General features: G+C 43.2%; 1 protein-coding gene and 2 long non-coding RNA genes across 4 annotated transcripts; 2 read left to right on the plus strand and 1 right to left on the minus strand.

Annotated features, from left to right (window-relative positions):
- Positions 1–4,327: 4,327 nt before the first annotated feature.
- On the minus strand, positions 4,328–8,049 carry LOC147219583 (major histocompatibility complex class I-related protein 1-like). The gene is made up of 8 exons (XM_086171746.1): positions 7,912–8,049; positions 7,144–7,410; positions 6,763–7,041; positions 6,177–6,467; positions 5,798–5,899; positions 5,636–5,653; positions 5,350–5,435; positions 4,328–5,251 (listed from the first exon to the last, which is right to left on the minus strand). The coding sequence occupies exons 1-7, from the start codon at positions 7,964–7,966 to the stop codon at positions 5,374–5,376; spliced, it is 1,074 nt and encodes a 357-aa protein (XP_086027872.1). The 5' UTR covers positions 7,967–8,049; the 3' UTR covers positions 4,328–5,251; positions 5,350–5,373.
- Positions 8,050–9,874: 1,825 nt separating this feature from the next.
- On the plus strand, positions 9,875–12,964 carry LOC147219584 (uncharacterized). Of its 2 annotated transcripts, XR_015108043.1 has the most exons (6): positions 9,969–10,006; positions 10,082–10,172; positions 10,275–10,423; positions 12,000–12,038; positions 12,274–12,402; positions 12,624–12,964. It is a non-coding gene; the product is annotated as an uncharacterized LOC147219584 (long non-coding RNA). The 2 variants fall into 2 exon arrangements; XR_015108042.1 differs by having other exon boundaries at positions 9,875–10,172.
- A 5,625-nt stretch (positions 12,965–18,589) lies between these two features.
- On the plus strand, positions 18,590–21,145 carry LOC147219585 (uncharacterized). Its single transcript, XR_015108018.1, has 4 exons — positions 18,590–18,777; positions 18,890–18,995; positions 19,502–19,567; positions 19,683–21,145. It is a non-coding gene; the product is annotated as an uncharacterized LOC147219585 (long non-coding RNA).
- The last annotated feature ends 1,004 nt before the right edge of the window (positions 21,146–22,149 follow it).

The raw sequence follows: 22,149 nt of genomic DNA on the forward strand, positions 1-22,149 counted from the left end.
CCAATAAGAACACACTGTCTCTGAATCGGACCAAATCCCAACAGACTATCTGATAAGCATTATGAACACCTGAAATTCAGTCCAAATCTGACTTGAGAAAAAGCAACGGCGCCATCTTGCGGTCATTCAAGTCAACCAACTGTTTTAACCAGAGAGAAAACCTTAAATCCGCCAGCACTCGTTTGCAGGACAAGACGTGCTGCTGTAAAGATGGAAGAATGATGACGAGGGTTTCCACTTCTCAGTCACAGACTTGCCATCCAGTTGTCCAGTCAGAATACATCCTGTCAACTCAAAAACAAAGAAATAATTAACAGTGTTCGGATCGGTTTCATTCTCTCACACATGTAACTTCTGCCCATTTAAACTGCACTCCTCCTTGCACCCCCAGTTTGTGAGTCGCACACCAAGCTGCACTCAAATGTCTTATGTCAGTGGCAACACTGCTCATCACTATCATTATTTCCTATCAATACATATCCAAATGCACTGGGGACAACAAAGTAGGACTTTCCTGTAAGGTAAATAAACCTCAATGTCTAGGGGCATTTCAAATTGAAATTCACCACGTGGTCATACAATTACCACATTGTAAGATTATTGTACTATTCTTGAAATATTGAAATGAATTTTATTTAATATTTTTCGACGCGCAAAATAAACGTCACACTCGCGGGAGCCGGTATACCCACCAAAATGCTGTCAATTTCTCGCGACTTTCGACCCCGGGTAGGCAAATCATAGTTGTTTATACAAAGTGTAAGGTATAAAAAAGCACGATGTAGGCGTCAAAAATTAATTGCGGCTCCCGGTGTTTTCTTTTCCGTGGAGACCGGGTCCAAATGACTCTTTGGGTGTTCAAGGATGCCGACCCCTGGGTTAGATGGACATGGTTGATTTGCTGTGGCGACCCTGAAGGGAAAAGCCCAAAGGTGAGAAGATTTCAGTGAGGAGTGTGATGATCGGTGATGATTGACGCACAGGAAAATTTGTAGATCATATTTTTCTCAAATTTTTCTCTTTCACATGAAAACTCATTAGTTCAAGACAAAGTCCGCTAGCATGATCCTAGCGGCATGATAACATGATGCTAGCGGTATGATAGCATGATGCTTGTTTTAAATAGACTCGTGCTTTTGGACATGTATCTTGAACTGAAAAACGTTGAGGCCGAGTTTTGAATAAAAATTGAAAACCAAGAAATATGCTCTAATAATCATACACAAAGATAAATCCATGTACTTTAGCTAGAGAACGTGATAGCATGATGCTAATGGTGACTTGCAATAATGCGCTCACTCACCGGGGTTTCCAGTGTTGAACGACTCCACGGAGTCCCTTGGGTTGACACTCAGGTTGAATGAATTGCTGGAAAACAATGTCATTGGTCAAATTTTATGGAATATGTGATAATATTTCGAGTACTTAAATTGCTTCGTACTGAATCCGGGCGCTTCCTTCTATGCGCGTTCACACGCACAGTTCCCGGAGGGGTAAAGGGATCAATGTCAACTCCATTTATAAGCCCCAAAACACAAATTGTACTCTTTTGAAACTTTTTTTATTGGTTCACTTGTGGCCAAAATACAAAAGGGTATTAAAGATATGCTTAATTATTAGTGTTTCTTGTGTTTTTCCCTTCTCGGCAGCACTTCTTTCCCTCAATCAGCATCCAGGAGTAGAGCCTTCTCCTCGATGAGACCTTTGCTAATGCTAATGCTATTGCTATCTCCTGCACGCTGTCTTTCATTCATCCAAACTTACAATATCTTTTCAACTTCCTCCAAGACTTGAGAGCTTTGCTTCGCCAAAGTAGTCTCCCCTTTAGCCACATCAGCCGTCTTCGGCGCATCTCCGTTCTTCAGGATCATACAGATGCTTGACTTAGCTGTGTCATAGTGTTTGGCGAGATCTGGAACACCGTTTGGATATTATTTCCTTCATCAGATCGACTGTGATTCTGAAATTCTTACCACCACCACAACTGTCACTTTTTGGAACAATAATGAGGGTTAACTTACTGAAAGAAGCGGAACAAAACGTTACGACGTGGACCAGGTGTGCCCACCGCCCGGCATTAAAACGTTGACGTCACCCGATCCTCCTCACGACGAATTAGTCACTTGACTGACAGTCGCTCCGTCCAATCGGAGCGTTTCTGACACAGGCGTCACTGCGCATGTGCACATAACGGCGCATTCTAGTAAGCTTGCGAGTTAGCCTCCAATTTATGTCTTCAAAACGTATGGGTATAAAAATAAATGGGGGAGCTGGACTGCGTAAAAAGACTAAAACGTATAACTTCTATACGGAATGGGAGGCAGACTTTTTTTTTTACTATGCCATTTTTAAAGAGCGTTTGCTGTCACGATGTGCTGGGGCGGACTCGAGCAGGGAACCACACTTCGGGGCAGAGATGGGTGGAAAGCGCTTTTATTTGGTTGAAGTTTGCAGACTGGACTGGACGGGTTGCAGACTGGACGAGATGCAGACGGGACGGCAGAGGCTGGGCCTCAACAGTACGGATTGCAGACGGGGCGGGCCCCAGGCAGGGTGGCAGACTGAACAGTACGGGATGCAGACAGGACGAGTTGCAGACAGAACGGCAGAGGCTGGGCCTCAACAGTACGGGTTGCGGGAGGGAACAGAGGTCACGCCGGCCGTCTGGGCCCGGCCGTGACTCGGGAAGGGAACAGAGGTCACACCTGGGGTCCGGGTCGTGGCAGGGGCGAGGTCCGGGTCGTGGCAGGGTCCCACAGTAATCCATGAAGACCACAATCCCCCGGCGCCAGGCAGAGAGTGCCGCTGCCCTTTATAGGGATCTCAATTAGCGGCATCTGCTGCAGCTGGCGCAGATTACAACGGGGATCAGCTGTGAACCCTGACAGTTTGCCTCATCTGCCGGTCTGCCATTGCTATACCGAAAAAACGGGAAATGTGAAGCGCCATCTTGAGACCGTTGATAAAAACTTCGTCACCGACTTCCCTCCGAAAAGTGAGCCGAAAAGGAGAAAAGTGAACAAAATTAAATCCCACTTTACAGGACAGCGGTCATTTTTCTCATAGCTAACTTCAACTATGCTGCTGACTCCATTCATGTCACCAGAATAAGGTATTTACCGAAAAAATACTCTGTTGTAGCATGCTATAAGGTCCATGCAGTTATGCAAGATCCACAAACATGTACTGTGTCAAGTATACTCAGTAGATATATCAACAAATATATATTAGGCAATTTTAGTTAAGGTAGATCATTTTCACATGGTCATTTGAAAAGTGGTTCTTAAAACGAAAAAATGTAGGCACCCCTGATGAAGACAACACCCATGACTTGTGATGTGCGAGTCCAGAACAAATCGTTCAAAAGTCGCGAGTCATATAAGTGACTTGTGAGTCATGATTCCTCGGCTCGATGAACTTGTTCTGTGCTTGGAACGACAGTAGAGAATTGGGAGACAGATACGGAGGACCTGAAATTAAAGGTTATGTTTGTCCGGCAAAGGCCATGAATAAGTAAACACAGGCATCATAAAATTTAAAATGGGTCTGTTCCACTTTCTTGTCTGAAAATGGACTACAATGCTCGCAGAAGATTCACCACTGAGCGCTGGTAGGCTCGCCGTTAAGTTCTGCACATTCAACGTAACATTGTTTAGACTTTCGCAATTAGTTTTATGCCGTTGGTGAAGAGCAGATGGATGGAGAGAGGGATGGATGGAGGGATGAAGGCAGGCATGCATGGATGGAGGGATGGATACTTGTTTCAGTTGGAAGGAAATTCCAAGAGTTTAGGAAGATTCTAAGTAAGAAAAAATAACACTGAATAACACTTGCCATTGTTAACTGGCCACGTTCATACAAACTGATAGATATGGTCAACATCATATGAATTATTCCTTTCAAAAAATGTTTATTTTTGTAAAGATGTTTGGTTAAATGGATATTATTGTAAAAAAAGCTATAAATACAGATACAAAGTGACACATTGTGTTCTCATGGCTGTTCAGCAGAGGACCAACGTTTCCTCACACTCGTCATTTGTCACCAGTCGTAAGGTAGAAGTCCAGGGAGAACATCCGGACTGGTGTGTGTGTGTGTGTATGTGTTGACAAAATAAAACACACATTTCTGAATGTCATTCCTTGTCATGTGGACCCGCTTCGACGGCCCATGAAAGAGAAGGAAGAAGCTGAGAGGTCGGAGCCGCCTTCATGTAGTCCGTGATGACTGCTGTTCAGGACACATTTGAGATTTTGAGGGAATTTTAAGGAAATTTATTGAGAGAAAATCATTACAAGAAACAACGAAACAGCGACATTTCAATTCTGAACTTTGATTTTTCTTGATTTACAGCAAACTCCTGGAAAGAAACAGATCTAAATAGATTTTCTACCAAATAAACCTCACTTTAATATGTCACAGATGCTCAGCAACAAGGCTGAAAAGTGAAGGTTCGTCCAGTGGAAGTAGGCTGCAGAGGTTTCATAGCCACGTCAACATCTAGGCTACTCAGGGAGATGGGAGTTAAAGGACGTGCCCACAGACAGGCAGTCAAGGACTTCTCCAGGGCTGCTGAAAATGGCAGCCAGTGGCTGTGGCTGAGGAGAAGAGATCCAACGTGGGCCTTCAGGTGAGCTGATGGCATCTAGGGAGTGAACCTGGGACGCTGGGATTCACTGCTGAACCCTCTGGAGATGTCGTGGGCCAATCAGCCAAACCTCCATGAAGGAGGGAGCTCACTTGACAACCCGAAGGAGGCCAACGCTCACTTGAAACCCCACAGAGTCTCATTGCTGCCTTAGGCATGCTTTCATCAAGGGATACCAACACCTAGTCCTACACAACAGATTTATCAGCACCAAGAATCAAATCCCCAAAGTATTCCTGTCAAGCAGAGGAAGGTAGAACAGGAAATGAATATATGTGTGTGTAAGTGTGTGTGAAAGCTGCGACCAGATATTATCAGAGTAGATGCAGAGCAGTGGTGTTTCACTCAGAGCCAGATCTCAGGATGAATTGTGAACGTGTTGCTGAGAAACATCTTCCAGTGAAGCTGAGCAGGTCATGGATGGAAGGTCGTCCGTTCAAATCCTGTTTTTATGGAGTAAAATCCTTTTTGAATACACTTTTACAGCTGGTTGTCTTCAGAAATCCAATGTTCAAATGTCCAATCCAATCTGATTCCAAATTTCCAGCAGGGCTGAAGACGACGTCTTCTTTCTTCAGCCACTTCCACAATTCACCTGGAAGCCTGAGGAGACACAAGGAACAAAAAGACATCAAACAGCAGACAAAAGAAAACCCATGTCTTCAAGAAACCCTGGAAGGCGGCTTTCAGGAGGAACTCACCGTGTGAAGCACCAGCTTTGTGCGTCAGGACGAGGAGGAGGATTTGAAACTGGGATTCCTCAGAAGTGCCTCTGCGCTGCTGGAAGCTGGAAGGTCAGAAACACACAATTATCCCGGGTCCTGATCCAAACCACGACCAAGCGTGAGCAGGAAAGACTTCTTTGGTGGTTTCACAGAGGTTCAGGTGAGCGTGTTCCACCAGGCCGAAGACTGAGGAGCAACTAACCCAACCCTAACCCATCCTGCCCACGGTTCGGAGAATCGAACGAAAACGGCTTTTACTTACGAGACGGAGGAGCTTTGGCTGAAATACAAAGAGAGGAGAAATAATTCAGCTTTGCCAGAATAGTTTGCAGACAATGTGTCTCAGAGCCTCACACTGGGACAGAGATGTTTGCAGTGAAGAAGCAGCGAGTCAAAGTCAAACATCTGTGTGGAGGTCTCTCACCAGGCTTCTTCTTGTAGAAGACGTATCCGACGGCAACCAGGACGAGCAGAGCGACAACAATCAGTACGACGACGGCGACAGGGAGGATGATGCCGTTCTTTGCTGTCAAGCAAAACACAACACAAATAGTCACCATCTGCACACGCACACACACACACACACACACACACACACACACACACACACAGGATGGTCCGTCTTTCACAGACTGCAGTTGTTGTTAACCCATTAAATTTGACTGATCCTGACTTGAATTCTTCAGCAGGAAGAAAAAGCACGAGGTACGACAGAAAGTGGAGCTTCATCTCTGAATGTCTGGACGCCGACGGGAAACCAAAGGTCCGTTTCCCACCTTCATCTCCTGTGAGTCCAGTCTTACCGTTGCTCCTGATGGCGTCTCTGTCCAGGACGGTGACCACGTCCTCCTTGACACCGGAGAACTGAAACACACACTGGTACTTCCTCAGATCTCCTGGCGCGTCCGGGAGCTTCAGGTCGGCGCTCATCTGGAAGGTTCCGTCAGCGTTGGGGAGGATCTCTCCTAACTCCTGAGGGACCGTCTCTCCGTCCTTCCTCCAGAACAGCATGGCTGCCCTGGGGAAGAAACCCGTGGCGTGGCAGCTGACCGGAGAGGAGGGCGTCTTCTGGAGGAGAGACACTCTGGGAAGGTCTGGAGGGTCAAGAGAAACACACCAGAGTTTCTGTTGACGACCGAGCCCGAAATCTTAACTTATATGTAAGAATGTAATCAGCTTAAAAGCAGAAAGAACACAAGAATCTGCATCCACTGAACAAAGAAGGAAACATTGATTGATTGATTGGTTCAGGTTCATTGACTAGAGCAACTATTTTCATGGAAGTCACAAATTCATTTCCTCAAATTCAGCAAGAAAACAAGTAAAGGTTTGAAATGAAACAGAAACACTGTTGTGTTTATGAAACAACGTCAGGTCATGTGATCCTACCTGTTCTCAGCAGGGAGCTCCTCCCGTAGTCCAGATACTTCTTCAGCTTCTCAGGACAAACCCGGGTGAGTTTGTGCTTCCAGTAGTAATTATAGACCTTGTCATTGTCCCACTTCTGTTTGGTTCTGAAAGCCTCTGGTCTCGGAGCGATCCATGTCAGTGTCTTCAGGTCCAATGAGATGAAATCTTCTCCATCGAAAGCCTCCTGATTAAATCCATTCAGTTCTCCAGTCTCATCGTTCCACTTACAGCCGGAGATCCTCTGGTAGGTGTGGACTCCTGAAGCCACAGGATGTCCATCCATTATTATGGGATGGACATCAACTCAGTGTCACTGGTGTGTGTGTGTGTGTGTGTGTGTGCGTGTGTGTGTGAACAAACCTCCAGTCTGGTTGAAACGCTGCTTAGCAATTTCAATGTTGATTTTGAAATTGACCTGGTCCTCCATGAAGTTCTGGGTCTCCCACTCCCAGAACTCTGGATCATCTGCTGAGACTTTGTCCATCCAGTCCTGTTTGGGTTCTGCTCTCCTGGTGTTGCTGTCATAGTGAATCATCTGAACTTCATCCACCAAACCCACAGACACAAACTCTGGTAAGTTTGGGACTTGAGAGGATGCCGTGAGGAAATACTTCAGGGAGTGAGTCACTGTAAGAAACATTTCATCCAATGATTACATTTTGTGATGAACACGTCTATAAACAGCTTGAAGCAGTTCCTCAAAGATGTCAAAAAAGTGCATCACAAAGTGTCCTGGTCGTTTCTGCTGAGCAGTCAGTGAATGATGGAACTATTCTTAACACTTTGAATTCACCAGAAAAGCAGTCCAACATTCAGACAGAAACACTGCAAGTCAATCTCAAACAGGAAAAACTGGAACCCTTCCCTTGTCTACATTCCTCATGGTGCACTTCCTGGATCTCTTCACATCTAATTCTACTTCCTCCTTTGCTTTGGAGTGATCTTGAAGCCCAAACAATGTACATATTTGGTCCCATAACCCATGAACTCTAACTCAGAACTAATAACTACCGTTTCCATCAGATTGTTAAAGTGCAATGTTTAGAAGAAACACTGAAGATGATCTTTGGACCAAAATAACTCTTTGAGACAGATCTTAGAAAAAGCTCTTCCGGCGAAATGACTTACCAGCCGTCACCCTGGACGTTCCCATGACAACCGCAACAAGTAGAAAGAAGTTCATTGTCGCTGGTCACAACTCCAGGTCCGCAGACCCCTCAGATGTTCACGGATCGTTGAAGCTTCCAGGTCGAACATCAAGATCAGAATGAAACATTTGACGGGTGGAGAATGGACTCAAGCCCCGTCTGAGCCAATGAGAATTCAGATTGTGCAATGACGTCATGGATCACCAGGCAAACTCGAATGCTGCGATTCAAAGTGAAAGTGGAAAAACTATGCAGTTCGTTTAATCCACTTCACGAGGTCGATTTCAAGACAAATACGATTCATTTCCAGTTTTCCCGTCTTCCTGTTGTTCCACAGTCATATTGTCTGAAGTCATATTACCGATCAAGGTTTAAAAGTATATTTGTTATTTAAGGTGGCAAAACTGTTTCCATAAATACTTTGCGGCGAGTCTCACTAATATTTGAAAGTAAACGTGTCCATTCCTTTTTTTTATTTATTTTGTGTCACAATTTGTGAATTCGACATTATGGATCACCAGGCAATCTTAAAATGCAGAGGCTGTGCAACCGAACTTATCAACCAAAGTTTCAATCATGTTCTGTCAGGAATCGGATTGAATTTCTGAGGGACAGACTTGTTTCGCTTTCTGTGAAACGAGTCTTTTTCTTCAACAACAAAACCCCGTCAAACCTGAAAACCGAGCGACGGGCTGCCAAAGTCTGGCGCAGTGCCTGTCCTCGTGCACGCCGAGCAGAACTGCAACCGTTTCACTGGAACTGCGAAGCCCAAATATTGAGGAGGAAAATGGATTTGATCCCATCTGTCCACAACCAGACTGTCTGCTAGGAAACGCCGCATCTCTGCCGTTTAAGGCTTAAAAGAGGTTTGTACAAACCTCATGTGGACCTCATTACTATTTGAAAGACAACACGTGGCTTCCTTATGGTTGAATCTCCAGTTTGTTTGTGCATCGGCCTCTGACAGACATCATGATCAGTGTCAAATATCACAACCAGCTCCAAATGATTTTGTGTCAGGCTGTCGGTCTCAGCAGGTTTATCAGCGGGTGTGAACGGAAATGGGTTTAGTGAATGCATTTTGGAAGGTGACTTATAAGAGCGGAGGTCGGAGCACGTAGGTAGACTATCTTGTATAGACGAGGTCGGCGAGCGCTCCGTGTGTCGTCTGGACTGGTTGTGTTGAATGAGAAAGTCAAAAAATAGTTCTGGTGATGGAGACGACTCACGCTAAAAGCAGCGTTTGCACGAGTTTGACCGTTTACAGCCCCACGACCCGAACGCGCCCCATCTTAGCTGACCTCGGGCCTGCTCAGCCCTGAGACGGGAGAGCGCCTCGGAACACCTCGTGTCTTCTGCTATAAACTTTGGACTTTTTATTCGACAACGTGTTGTTTGAAATGTGTTCCATCTACAACCTGGAGTAAAAGTACAAGAGGAGTAGTGATAATATCCTGGCTGACACTCTGTCACGAACATTCACTGAATATTTTTTATAACAGATGTTATATTTTTGGCGGTGGGGATGTTACTGCCTTCGGGTCATCGCATGGGTTTTGTGGTGTTTTCATCTGTGGCGCTGTTTCCCTCTCTATTGTCTTTTTTCAAGATCTTTAATTCTATCTCTTTATTTTCTTGAGTAAATTGTCGCGATTTGTATTCTTTTCACTCTATTTATGTTGTTTCATTCTGGTTGTGTATTTATCCCCCTTACTATTCCTCTATGTTGTCCATTATTATCCATAATGTTGTTGTTGTTGTATCTGTTGTCTATTTATATTTATACTATGTATATATATATATATATATATATATATTTATTTACATATACTTTTTTTGACATTATAAGTGTTCCACTGCTGTGAGAAATGACTTTCTCCTCTGTAGATGGATGAAGTTGATCTTATATTATTCTATGTAGCAGATAATGTGCAGCAGGTGAGAGTGTTTAGTAAATGCTAATTGGTCTCGGCCTCCTATTGGTCCCTGCCAGGGCGCCGGCCTTATTATACTGGCCCTGACGTCATTTCCGGGAGACGCCAGGGCTCTGGGGAGAGCGAGCTGAACGCTGCAAGGTCGTTTTCCGCCCTTTTACCGGCGAAATGCTTGTTTTAAGGGGAATAAAAGCACGTTTTTGTCTTTTCTTTCAGATCCGACGAAGATATTTGAGGTTTATCTTCGTGTCGGGAAGGTAAATATGGACCGGAGTTCGCGTGGTTGTGGCGTTTGTTTCCTCGTTGGGTGAGTTCGCACTTCCGGTTTTTCTTTTTAAATTCAATGAAAGTTTTTCTTAAGTACATTTCTGACCCCCGGTGATCTTTGCACCTGTGCTCGTCTGTTTAGGCTCATGGAGACTCTTTTTACCTGACTGAAGATTCTCTTTTTTTTTTTGGACTGCGGCGTTTTTGCTGCTTTTTTTCCCTCATTTTTGTCAGTCTGTTGGCGGAGCCTCTGGGAGTGCACGGCTGAGACTGCTCTCACCTTTTGCTTGCGTGAGTATGCCGAATTTAACTACAACATTTATTTTAGTTTTGAAATTGCAGTCAATTTTTTGGTAGAATTTCGAAGTTGCTTTTTTTTACTGCACTAAGTGATTCATTGAACCAAAGAATTGGTCTGAACTGCCAAGAAACTTAAAGATTTATTGTTTAAAGCTGTTTGAGTCAATGAAACTTTAATGGTGAGGGACATGTTTCAGATCAGGAAGGCAAAATTAGGCAATATTCATTGGTGGCAGAAGTGCACTGATGTGCTGATTTAACTGGAAAGGCTGGAGTTATAAAGTTTAAGCACTGAAATTCCTTTGCTCACTGTTTATACCCGGAGTAACTAGTTGTTGGATTGTTAAAGTGGCTGATGTTCTGAACGGTGTTCAGTTTGAGATTTTTTTGTGCAAAGTTTCAGCGGGTTTCAAAATGTTAGTGGACCGAGATGAGTTGAATTGTCCCGTTGGTCTGGTCATCCCACCTTAGTCGCTGTGTTCCAACGGTTACGTGAAGCTTTTGATTAACTTTGCCAGCTGAGTTGGGTAAAGACACGGTCACTTAGGTAAGCAGGTTCAGGTGATCGGGTTAGTCCCAAGACTAAGCAGGTCTGCCGGTTCTTGGCTACAACAGTAGCTTCTGCTGCAACGTGTCAGTCTTCAGTGTGTGTGGTCTAATGACTGAGTCTGCTTTTCAGAACACTGAGGCTTTGCAGCTCACCGGTGCTCAGTTCTGCTGGAGTTGGAAGCCGCCGGAGAGCCGAGCCGAGCTTTCTGGTCCTCGAGCCGCTTAGGAGCCAAAGACTTTCCACTTTGTCTGCATGGTGTTAATAAATACGTTTCCCGTAACTCAGTGTCTGCATACTTTTATTCCGACCTTGTTTGGTCTCTCGGCCCCAGACGGGGACAGAGTTAGTGCAGCCTCAGTGGGGTGCAGGCCAGATCAATGCAGAGGGAGGTCAGGAGGGACGGCCATTGTTGATGACCTACAGGGTACTGGTGGAAAGGAAAGTCTGGAACAGAAGGTGGAGGTACGGAGTGTCCAGGAGAACAGATGCAAAGATAGAGCAGATTCAGTTGGAGAAGGAGTTTAAGGAACTTTCTGGAGATAGAAAGTCAGACATGAGTCTGAAATTGAGGATGTGAAGCTCCATGTCAGCAGCTAAAGGGCCGTGGACCTGTAGGTGGGATGAGTTAGTGATGTTCAGGGTCCAGCAAAGGAACGCAAGGATGGAAATGGCTTCAGTGAACACATTTTATAAAGTAACTTAAGAGTGCAGGTGGACTACATGTTGTACACATGAGGTCATCTGAAGATTAGTGAGGCAACTATTTTGCAGATTGTTGAAATGTTTTCGCTGACATGCAGGCGGTTTCTTGGAATGTCGTCTACTAGCCGGTCTTATATGAATCCCACGGCTTCAAGGTTACAAGTTATATTCCCATTTATTCAACTATATAGCTGACTGACTCTCAAAGAAGGTTGTTCCTGCATATCAATATAAATCCTTCCAATCAGCTCGGCAGGAAGGATCCCAGTGCATTTGCTTGATATTTAACACATGTTTATGTGGATATATGTTTAGGAGATCTGGCATCAGTGGGCTGATCCTCTGAAGCAGAAGGTACTGGTTCAAGTCCATGTATATAGTACATATATCTTTGTACTCTAAAGAGATAAGTAATCCTGTCTATCTAAAACAACTTGATGGATTGCATGCAATTTACTGACTGGCAAACCTAAGATTGGCTTAATGTACCAATAATAGACTATCTGGACATTGACAAATAATGAAACAAATAGTTTGTCACTAAAGCCGACTGGCCACTGAAGTGATTGTGTGTTGGATTTGAATGCAGACTGAGAATTTGCATCCAGAAACAACCTTGAAGGTAAGAAGCCTTGATGGAATGTTATGTTTCTTTTGCAAAGTGTCATGAGAATCTGTGTGTTTCAGATTGTCCTAAGAAGCGCTTGGCAAAGTAATGGTAAGTGAAGTGCTTAATTTTTCTTGTTAATTTTGTATAATGTTATTTTGTGTTAAACCCAATGTTAGTTGTTTGCTGCTATTTAAGAGCAGTGACTTTGTTGAAGTCAGTAAGATGTTTAAGCTGAGCAGTGTTTCTTTGTATGTGTGCAAATGAATGTTATGTGTTTAATTGTAAGGTGTTTGACACTGCATGTCTAAATGTTGTGTTTGTGCTTGTAGGTGTGTTGAAGGCCAGAAGTAGCGTCTGCAGTCTGGATAGTTTGGTGTAAAGTGAGCAAATCCTGTTGCTGTATGTTTTTGCTAATTGTAAATGTTTGTTTTTAAATGTGTATTTTTTTCTTTAATTTTCTCTAGTCTTTTTTTAATTTGTATTTTTTATTTTCTTGTCCTTTTTTTAATTTTAATTTTTTTATCTTAATTTTTTCTCCTGTTTTTTCTAGTTTTTTGTTTTCTTGTCTTAATTTTTTTCTCCTTTTTTCAATTTGTATTTTCTTATCTTTATTTTTTTCTCTTCTTTTTTCTTTTCTTGTCTCATTTTGTTTTCTTTTTTCTCCTGTTCTTTTTTCTTGTCTTATTTTTTTTCTCTTTATTTTTCTTCTGTTTTTTTTTTCTCCTGTTCTTTTTTCTTGTCTTTATTTTTTCTTTGTCAAAAAAAATAAAGTATCTTCCTCCCCCCAAAATGTGTCTCTGGGGCCCCTATGTGGAAAAAAACCTAAGTGCCACAGCCGTTTTTTTTTGAAATTTCTGTAGCAGGGCGGGTTCTACGGCGCATCCTTCCATCCCTCCCTCTCTGTACCCCCGAAGTCCCCCCGGGGGGCCGTGGTTAGTGGGGCCCCCTCCTCCCTGTCTCTCGGCCTGTCTGCCTCTCGCCCTGCTCCTTGCTTCGCCTGTCACTCCCCCGCGTCGGCCTTGTATCGGGGTTGGGACCCGACCTGGCGTTCGGCCTTGCGTCGGGCGGGTACCCGACGGGGCTGTCGTGAACCGGTACTGGACTTGAACCAGCGGTATCCACATACAGCGACAGTGGCTTATGGCACTGCGCTAACCAGTCACACAGACTAAATCCGGGTTTCTCCTATATACCCTCACACTTAGAGGGAAAAAGTACTTAGAAAAAAAAAATTGTGTGTCAATTGTACTTAGACTCATTTGGCTCTTGCAACAAATTGGGACCCACTGTGGCTGCTCCCTGGCACTGGACTTGAACCAGTGATGCCCACTCACAGCACCAGTGGCTTAAGGCACTGAGCTAACCCATCAGATGGACATGTCCTGGTTGCACGTATACAACCTTACACTGTGAGGAAAAACACTTAGGGAAAAAACTGGGTGAGGCACTTAGGTTTTGAACCACATAGGGGACACTGATTTCACACATGGATACTTTATTTTACTTTAGCTACAAGCATTAAAAAACATTTTGCTGACTTTACACAAAACACTTAGGAGAGAAAGAAAAAAAAAACATTTCTCCACACACAAATGTGTGCACGTATAAAAACATGCCAACATCCATATTATGTCGGTCTGGGATCGGAACCTTCTCCACCATGTGAATTTTGACTTGTATATCCAGATGTGCACGTACGTCTGACTTCATCGGAAGGAAAAGGTTTATTTGACAGAATCAGACATTTTACAAATGATAGCATGCATATCTATATCCAGACCTGCCGGACCTCAGACTTGAATCCTGAACCTTCAGTCTTCATGCAGAATAAAAGCTTATTCACAATTTTGGCCCCCAAAAAATTGGGGTTATATCCCCTTCACACCCAGGAGGGTCAAGTCAGGCTCCCGCGGATACAGTTTCATACGACAGCACCCGGTCAAAGATCTGCTGATAGCAAACATTGAAATGCTGACTGACTTTTCAATATCTGGAAATTCTAGCCCCCCGAAAATCCCACTTTTATCTTATTTCTGCAGTAACACCCCCAAGAACCTCACTGGAAAGACCAGCTCATTAGTTTGATTACAGTATCTGAAGAAGGTTTGGATGACCGTCCTGCTCTCCAGCTTCACAGATCAGCAGTCACTCTTCCCTTCTGCACAGATGGAGATGTTCTTCTCACGAGGTGCTGGAAAGGATCTTGAAGGCCTCGCACTCGACACTGAGAAGGCAGATTGATCCGAACTCTTCCATATCCTTTGCGTTCTCCTTGGGAATCAACACTCCCTCTGTGTGCGTCCACTGAAGATCTTCCACAGGTGCGTTGATGTCACTTGTGATGTAGCATGTACGGGCAGCACGTGCACAGGCACTGTCAATGCAGTGATTGCATTGTATATCGGCTGGACACCAGAGTTTCAGAAAAAATGTTATATATCTAATTTATTTGCAGCGGCTCACTGCTCTGGATCGGTTTTCTTGCGTGCAGCTTAAAAACATGCAAACACATCCTGGTTATTTGTGCTGAGCAGTCAGTGAATGATTGAACTACTCAATATTTTGACTAACAGTCAAACATTCAAACAGAAATACTGCAAGTCAATCTCAAAGTGAAGGATTATTTCCAAGTGCAACATTAGGAAGAAACACTGAAGATTAGCTTTGGACCAAAAGAACACAGGTTGCTGTCAGACTCTGAGCTAAACTGTAGAAAAAATGTTTAACATGGGGGAAAGGATAAAATAAGATTAAAAAATAGTGACACTGATATCAGGTGTACATGGACACTTTATTGTCAAAGCAGAAAAACTACAAGCATTTAAAAGACAGCTCAAAGATTTGCTAACTTTACACAAGTATACACACACACTACCTTGGTTGTGTTGACAGGCTACTTCTGGGGCTCAGGATCCTTGCAAGCACAAACATTTATGGACGGCGTCTGAAAGAACATTAGAATTAACACAAGAGATCAGTAAAAGGTAATGAATTAAAATTGCATGAACACAAAATTTAGCACTTCACTTACCATTATTTTGCCAAGCACTTGTGACGTCCATCTGTGGACGTTACGAAACACTTGTGACGTCTGCAAAACAAACATGGACACGTTACAAACCTTCTTTCCTTCAAATCCAACAAGCAGTCACTTTGTGTCCAGTCGTCTTTAGAGACGCAGAATTTCTATTACCGACTGCTTGAATACGACGAGTCGGCGAATTCCGCTCCGGCCGTCGGGCAGGTTGGAATCCGGCCTGGACTAAGAGCCAATATCCCACAGGAGGACACGAGGCTGCTTCTCCCCTCAGGACTCACAAGGCCTGGTGGCTTCAGAGGTCAGTGGACACACTTTTGGTGTCCAACCTCTGCAGAAACAGACATATTGGATCTTTCTTATTCAACAAGTGCTCGCCTCCAGTCACTCTTAAGTCACCTTATAAAATGGATCCACTGAAGTCATTTCCATCCTTCCTGCAAAGTCTACCTCCATCTTTCCCTCCGTGTTCCTGCACTGAAGCAAACCTGTCCATGAGCTCTGCACCAAACGTCCACTCATCTCTGGAACCTTCTGCACTTCATCCAACTCATGGGTCAAACTCTGGCCTGCAGTGGAATTATATTTGTCCCACAAGATTTTACATTATTATTATTAACGGCCTGTCAATAGGAAGCGCTGATAACTCAATACTACACTTCCCATAATGCAACACCTCCCATCTCCAAGTCTGGCTTCTGGAAGTGATTGCAAAGATGGACCTCATGAAGCTCCAGAGAAAAGTTGATGATGCAAACGGAGGCTTTAAAAGTGGTGAGGCTGAGCAGATGTTTACTGACATTGCAGGGAAACCAGAGTCTCCTTTGTGGAGCTCCAGTGGCTGCAGAGAAGATCATCTGAGACCAAACACAAGGAGAACCTGGAAGACCAGAAGATACAGAAAGCAGGCGTTGAACAAGCTGACATTCAGAGGTTCTGTTAAAGATCTAAAGCTGCTGTGAAAGAGTTTTACGTCCGGACAAAAAAGGGACGCCGGCAAATATAAGCAGAGCAGAAATCAATCGCTGATCGATTTTGAGACGACCGTCGATGAAGAAGACGGTCGAGTGAAAGAAGATTTTATCTCCTGCTCTGTGTGGATGAAGCACTGACATGACGGACACTTGGACGTCTTCATCCAAGCTGAGATTACTGAGGAAATTATGGACATTTAATCAATGAAAATGTCACATGTTCATATTTCTAACATTTAGAATTTTGACATGGGATTTTTAAGTTTATTTTCTCTATACATTGACACAGAAGCAAAGGAATTTGAATATTTTGATTTTTAATTCATATTCTTAACTTGTATAATTTAACAAGATATTTTTATGGAGTGTAAAATATTAAACTATTTAAGTTTATTCCAGAATAATATTCATCTATTTGACAAATATTTGTCCATACTATTTGTAAATATTTGCCGACGTCTTCATCCAAGCAGAGCATTACTGAGAAATTAGACATTTAATCAATGAAAATGTTATGTGCTCATATTTCTAACATTTATAATTTGACGAGATATTTGCAGGAGCAAAATCTTTTGGTATATTTAAGTTTATATAAATTGACATAGAACCAAAGGAATTTGAATGTTATTTTGATTAGTTCATATTTCTAACTCATAATTTAACTAAACATATTTTTATGTAGTGTAAAATATTAAACAAATTATTTAAGTATTCCAGAATAATTTGTTTTTCCTATTTATATTCCAAAAAAACCTTAAGTTTTTGCATTTAATAAATATTTATCCTGTGTTTTATTTTGCCCCCCGATGTATCTCAGCACCTGTGGCTCAGAGACTCCAACATCTTCTCACCTCCAGAACATTCCTCCAAGTCCGCCTGCAAGGAAACTCATTTCTCCTGCTGTCAGAAACAAAAGTCCATCCAGGAGAATCTTCAGTCCCGTAAGAAGAGTCTTCCTTCAGCCTGAAGAGGAGCACAGGTGCAGAGATCTGGAAGTTATTTAAGTCTGCAGCAAACTTTGACTGGACAAATAAAAAGTGATGTTCCAAGTGACGCAGCGAGGAAGCAAAGGCAGCGACCACATGAACTCTGGTCGCTCCTTCATTCCCAGACACCAACATCGACCTCAAACATCCTCGACGCGCACAAACTGAAGGTGTGCGCGACACTCATCCGTGGCTGCGCATCAAAATCACGCAGGACAAAAACTCACCAGAGATCACGAGATACGAACACACGCGTCGGATCTGAAAGAAAAGACAAAAATGTGCTTTTATTCCCCCATAAAACAAGCAATTTCCCGGTAAAAGAGTGAAAAGCGACCTTGCAGCGTTCAGCTCGCTCTCCCAGAGTCCTGGCGTCTCCCGGAAATGACGTCAAGGCCAGTAAAATAAGGCCGGCGCCCTGGCAGGGACCAATAGGAGGCCGAGACCAATTAGCATTCACTAAACACTCTCACCTGCTGCACATTATCTGCTACAGAGAATAATATAAGATTAACTTCATCCATCTCCGGGGGGAAAGTCATTTCTCACAGCAGTGGAACACTTATAATGTCAAAATATATATATACATAGTATAAATATAAATAGACAACAGATACAACAACAACATTAGGGATAATAATGGACAACATAAAGGAATAATAAGGGTGAAAAATACTCAACCAGAATGAAACGGCGATATATACAGGACTGTCTCAGAAAATTAGAATATTGTGATGCAATTAAAAAAACAAAAATTACTTTTTCATGATATTCTAATATTTCGAGATAGGATTTTTGAGTTTTCTAAAGATGTAAGCCATAATCAGCAATATTAAAATAATAAAAGGCTTGCAATATTTTAGTTGATTTGTAATGAATCCATAATGTTTGACATTTTTGTTTTTGTAATTGCATTACAGAAGATAAAGAACTTGATCACAATATTCTAAATTTCTTAGACGTCCTGTTTACACGGAAAACAATAGAAATAGTGACAATTTACTTGAGAAAATAACGAGCAAGAGTTAAAGATCTTGAAAACAAACAAACAATAGTGAAAACACCCCAAAACACCTGCAATGACTTAAAGGGAAAACAGGGGAACAATTCCAGTAGTTCAAGACCAAGACCATATATATATCTATATATATATGGATATATATATCCATATATATATAGATATATATATATATTTTATTTTTGACATTATGACTTCTACACTGCTGTGAAAAAGGAATAAAGTTGATCTTCTGTTATTCTATGCAGCAGATAATTGGGAGCAGGTGCGAGCGTTTAGTGAATGCTAATTGGTGGCGGCCTCCTATTGGTCCCTGCCAGTGCGCCGGCCTTATTATACTGGCTGTGATGTCACTTCCTGGAGACGCCAGGGCTCTGGGGAGAGCGAGCTGAGTGTGCAAGGTTGTGTTTGACTGGGGAATTGCAAGAGGTGTCTTGCACACCTTGAGTTGCTGGGCTTCATCTTGAGGTAAGATGGTGCAGAGTTTGTGCATCAATTTTTGACTAATTAAATTATTTTCTATAATTTACTGTAAGGATTTTGCTGCCTTTTTTTTTTTTTTTTTTTCTTGTCCAAGTAGGTGGCGCGATTCATCTCCTCTGGGTGATGGTGACCCCGTACCTTCACAAGTGGCTCCTCTGTCCAGAACGCAGATGCTTCATTTGGGCGCCACTGGATGTCAGTCGGTATGTTTGCATGGTTCCCCTTTCAATGCACGTGAGGTGGAGAAATTGCTTGTTTTGAGGGAGTCGAGTGACACGCGTGGCCTGTAGACATTTGGACATTGCTATTCCAAACTGTCCTGAGTGACAAGGTGCGGTCTGTATATTCTGCATTAGTGCAACAGGGCTCAGAGTATCAGGCAGTACTGCCTAAAAGTTGGTCCTGGAGGTGTAGACTAATTCTGCTGTAAAAGTGACAGGACAACATTTGAAATGTTTGAGAGTTGGTGCACTCAGAACTTGCAACTGGAGAGCTGATGTGGCTAGAGGAACTTTAAAAACCAGTCAAGTTTGACCGTTCTTTGACTGTCGTGACTTATTTTAATCGGTCATGAGCCGGTGTACCTGTTTAAGATGACTTGTGTGGTTAAGCTGGGCAGAGGTTTTCTTTGTATGTGTGCAAATCAATTTTATGTGTTTAATTGTAAGGTGTTTGACACTGCATGACTAACTGTTGTGTTTGCTTGTAGGTGTGGTGAACCCAGAAGTAGCGTCTGTAAGAGAGCCAAGGTAGTGTCTGGATAGCTTGGTGTAAAGTGAGCAAATCCTGTTGTGTTTAAATTTATCTCTTACTTTTTTAATTTTTTTCTCTAGTAGTTTATTTGCTTTTTTTTTTTAATTTTTATTCCCCCCAAAAATCTTTTTCCAAAGAAGTCAGAGTATCCATTCATCTCAGTGTGGCAGACAAGGTGAGAACTTTGGGTCCGGCCTCCACAGGAGGAACCACGACTCACCGAACGCCATGGAGACGGGGCGCAGCATCCGGACCAGGATGCTCTTCCTCTTGGACTTGGGAGTCCTCTGGGTTGAGGGAAGACAACCATCACTCTGGTGTTTTCACACACATATGGTGTGTGTGTGTGTGTTCCCTCCACCTGCTCCAGATAGCAGTCAGTACTTGACAGGTCCAGGGTTTCCAAACAGTTGGAGTGACTCAAAGTTCTGCAGATTCTGGGAAGGACAAACAAAAAGAAGCGCTGAAGGAAAAAAAGTTTTTTAAATCTGCACACACTGTCAGATAATATATCAAAACATGAGTTTTTTTTTTTCCTTTTTTGGCACGACTGAAACTTTGCACTGAGAAAATCCTGGTGCTGCTCCTGCACCTTAGCACTCATCAAACCCTTCAATATCTACATCGCCATAACTTTTTGTACTTTTGCACCGTGGGTGTGAACATATGGCTGGATTGACGGTCAAGTTGACTTTTTTTTTTTTTAAAAAAGGACAATTTACTGAGCTTTGTGTTAAACTGTTCACCAAAAACCCTTTAATGCCATCAAATATCAGCCTTTATCTGCGTGCATGTTAGACTTCAAACCTCATCGTTTCATGTCGCCGTCACTTTATTGCTAATTTGCACTTTATTTAGTTCATTTCATGAAGTTGGATTGTGAGAAACATCATCTCCGCTCCTGTGCACGTCCAGTCCATGCAGACATCCACCAAGCTGACTCTTATTGAGCAGAAACTACTCTCCTTAGTTTGGACCTTTTCTATAAGTGTATTAATTTCTCATGTGGGATCAGAGCGGCGGTTCCGTCAAGTTGTTCTACCTTTGGGTGACATGGAGGTCCTGGACAGGTTCAGCTGCTTCAGGTCCATCAGAAGCTTGGCTAGCTGATTGGGTCCCCAACCCCCGGTCAGGGGATCAACTGGTGCCGGGCTGCACAAGAAATCAATTATTTCCACTTTATGTGCTCTCGAAGTCTGGATGATGTTTTATTTTGAACTATGATTCTCTTACAAGCCTGCAAAATGAGTAGAAACAGGCGTGTTTGGAGAGTTTCTTTGCAAAGGGGAAAAGAGACAGGAGGAAAAAAACAGCTTTTAACACACAATACCAGGAATCCTACTTGAAATATAGTTTTATCCCGGTAAGTGATTCCCACTCTGCATAATATGCAGAAGCGGACTCTCTAACGTGGCAATGAAGCCGTCAAACCAGCTTGGCCACTGAGAGCGAGCAGTATTTTGAAAGTAAACAAGACGAAGGACAGGAGACGTTACTGAAGGTAGCCAAACCAGTACATGCTTATGCAATGTTTGGGTTTCTTGACGTTGACTCCATATTCTGACATGTTCATGAAAATAAAATGGTCTTTATAAATGTATTGGTGGCACATGAGTCTTATTTTGAAGGGATATTTAAACATTACGAGTCCGAGCGCTCTGAGTTTTAAGTTAAAGGGTTTTCGGTGATGGGATCTCTCCCTCGCTGCACATTTGTTGCTTTAAAACTGGCAATACTAAAATATTACAAACACATAAATTGCAAAATTAAAGTTCAACCACCGCTATTATTTTCCCAGTCCAGATTTAAGGCAGAACTCTTTGTGTAAAAGCACTAGTTTTAAAATCCTGCCGTTCCTGTTTGTTGCATTTAAGCTGAATCCAAGACCCAGATGAGACAAAAGCAAAGAAAAACAAAATAAATGAAACTATTTCTCTTATTCCTGGAGAGTTGGGATGCGTCAGTGTGTCCGCTAGAGGGCGGCAGACCAAAGATGAGCACGATGTGGATCCTCAAAATGAATTTAAAGCCTAAAAATGATTTCATTTCCCCTCCTGGGACACGGAGATGTGAGACTCGGTGACTCGACGGGAAGGAAAGATTTGAATCCTTCTTAAGGAAAGAGAGAAACTCAACCAGCATCGGACAAATAGCAGATTAATGTCTAACAACTGCAGGACAAACCAGGTGTGTGTGTGTGTGTGTGTGTGTGTGTGTGTGGGTGTTACCTTTGTCCTCCAGTGAGTTGTTGCTCAGGTTGAGAGTGTGAAGCGTGGAGGCGGGGTTGTGTGAGAGCGCCACCGCCAGCTTCTGGGCAAAGTCACTGACAAGGGACAGGGGTCAAAGGTCAGCGGCGGCAGGTGACCCTCAGGTGTGTGTGTGTGTGTGTGTGTGTGTGTGTTTGACCGCTGACCTTCTGAGTCCGGTGTTGTCCAGCACCAGCTCCTCCAGCCGGCTGGACCGAGACACCACCCTGAGGATCTGGTCATACACATCTGTGGGCTGCACACACACACACACACACACATTTCCAGCTCATTCCACCCAGTCAGATAACTGATATTGGCTGGAGGAGAAGGTCAAAGGTCAAGGTTTGCACTGAAG

Source organism: Fistularia commersonii, chromosome 24, assembly GCF_037954325.1.
Source record: "Fistularia commersonii isolate RoL2024-O1a breed Wild chromosome 24, RoL_Fcom_v1.0, whole genome shotgun sequence".
Classification (NCBI taxonomy): Eukaryota; Metazoa; Chordata; class Actinopteri; order Syngnathiformes; family Fistulariidae; genus Fistularia; species Fistularia commersonii.

Bases quoted from the DNA above. Each gene is read 5' to 3' on its own strand.
- LOC147219583 (XM_086171746.1), bottom strand. From the start codon at position 7,966: ATGAACTTCTTTCTACTTGTTGCGGTTGTCATGGGAACGTCCAGGGTG. The intron at 7,042-7,143 runs GTTTGTTCACAC...CTGTGGCTTCAG, and splicing joins GCGTTTCAACCAGACTGGAG to GAGTCCACACCTACCAGAGG. The intron at 6,468-6,762 runs GTAGGATCACAT...TTGACCCTCCAG, and splicing joins GAGCTCCCTGCTGAGAACAG to ACCTTCCCAGAGTGTCTCTC.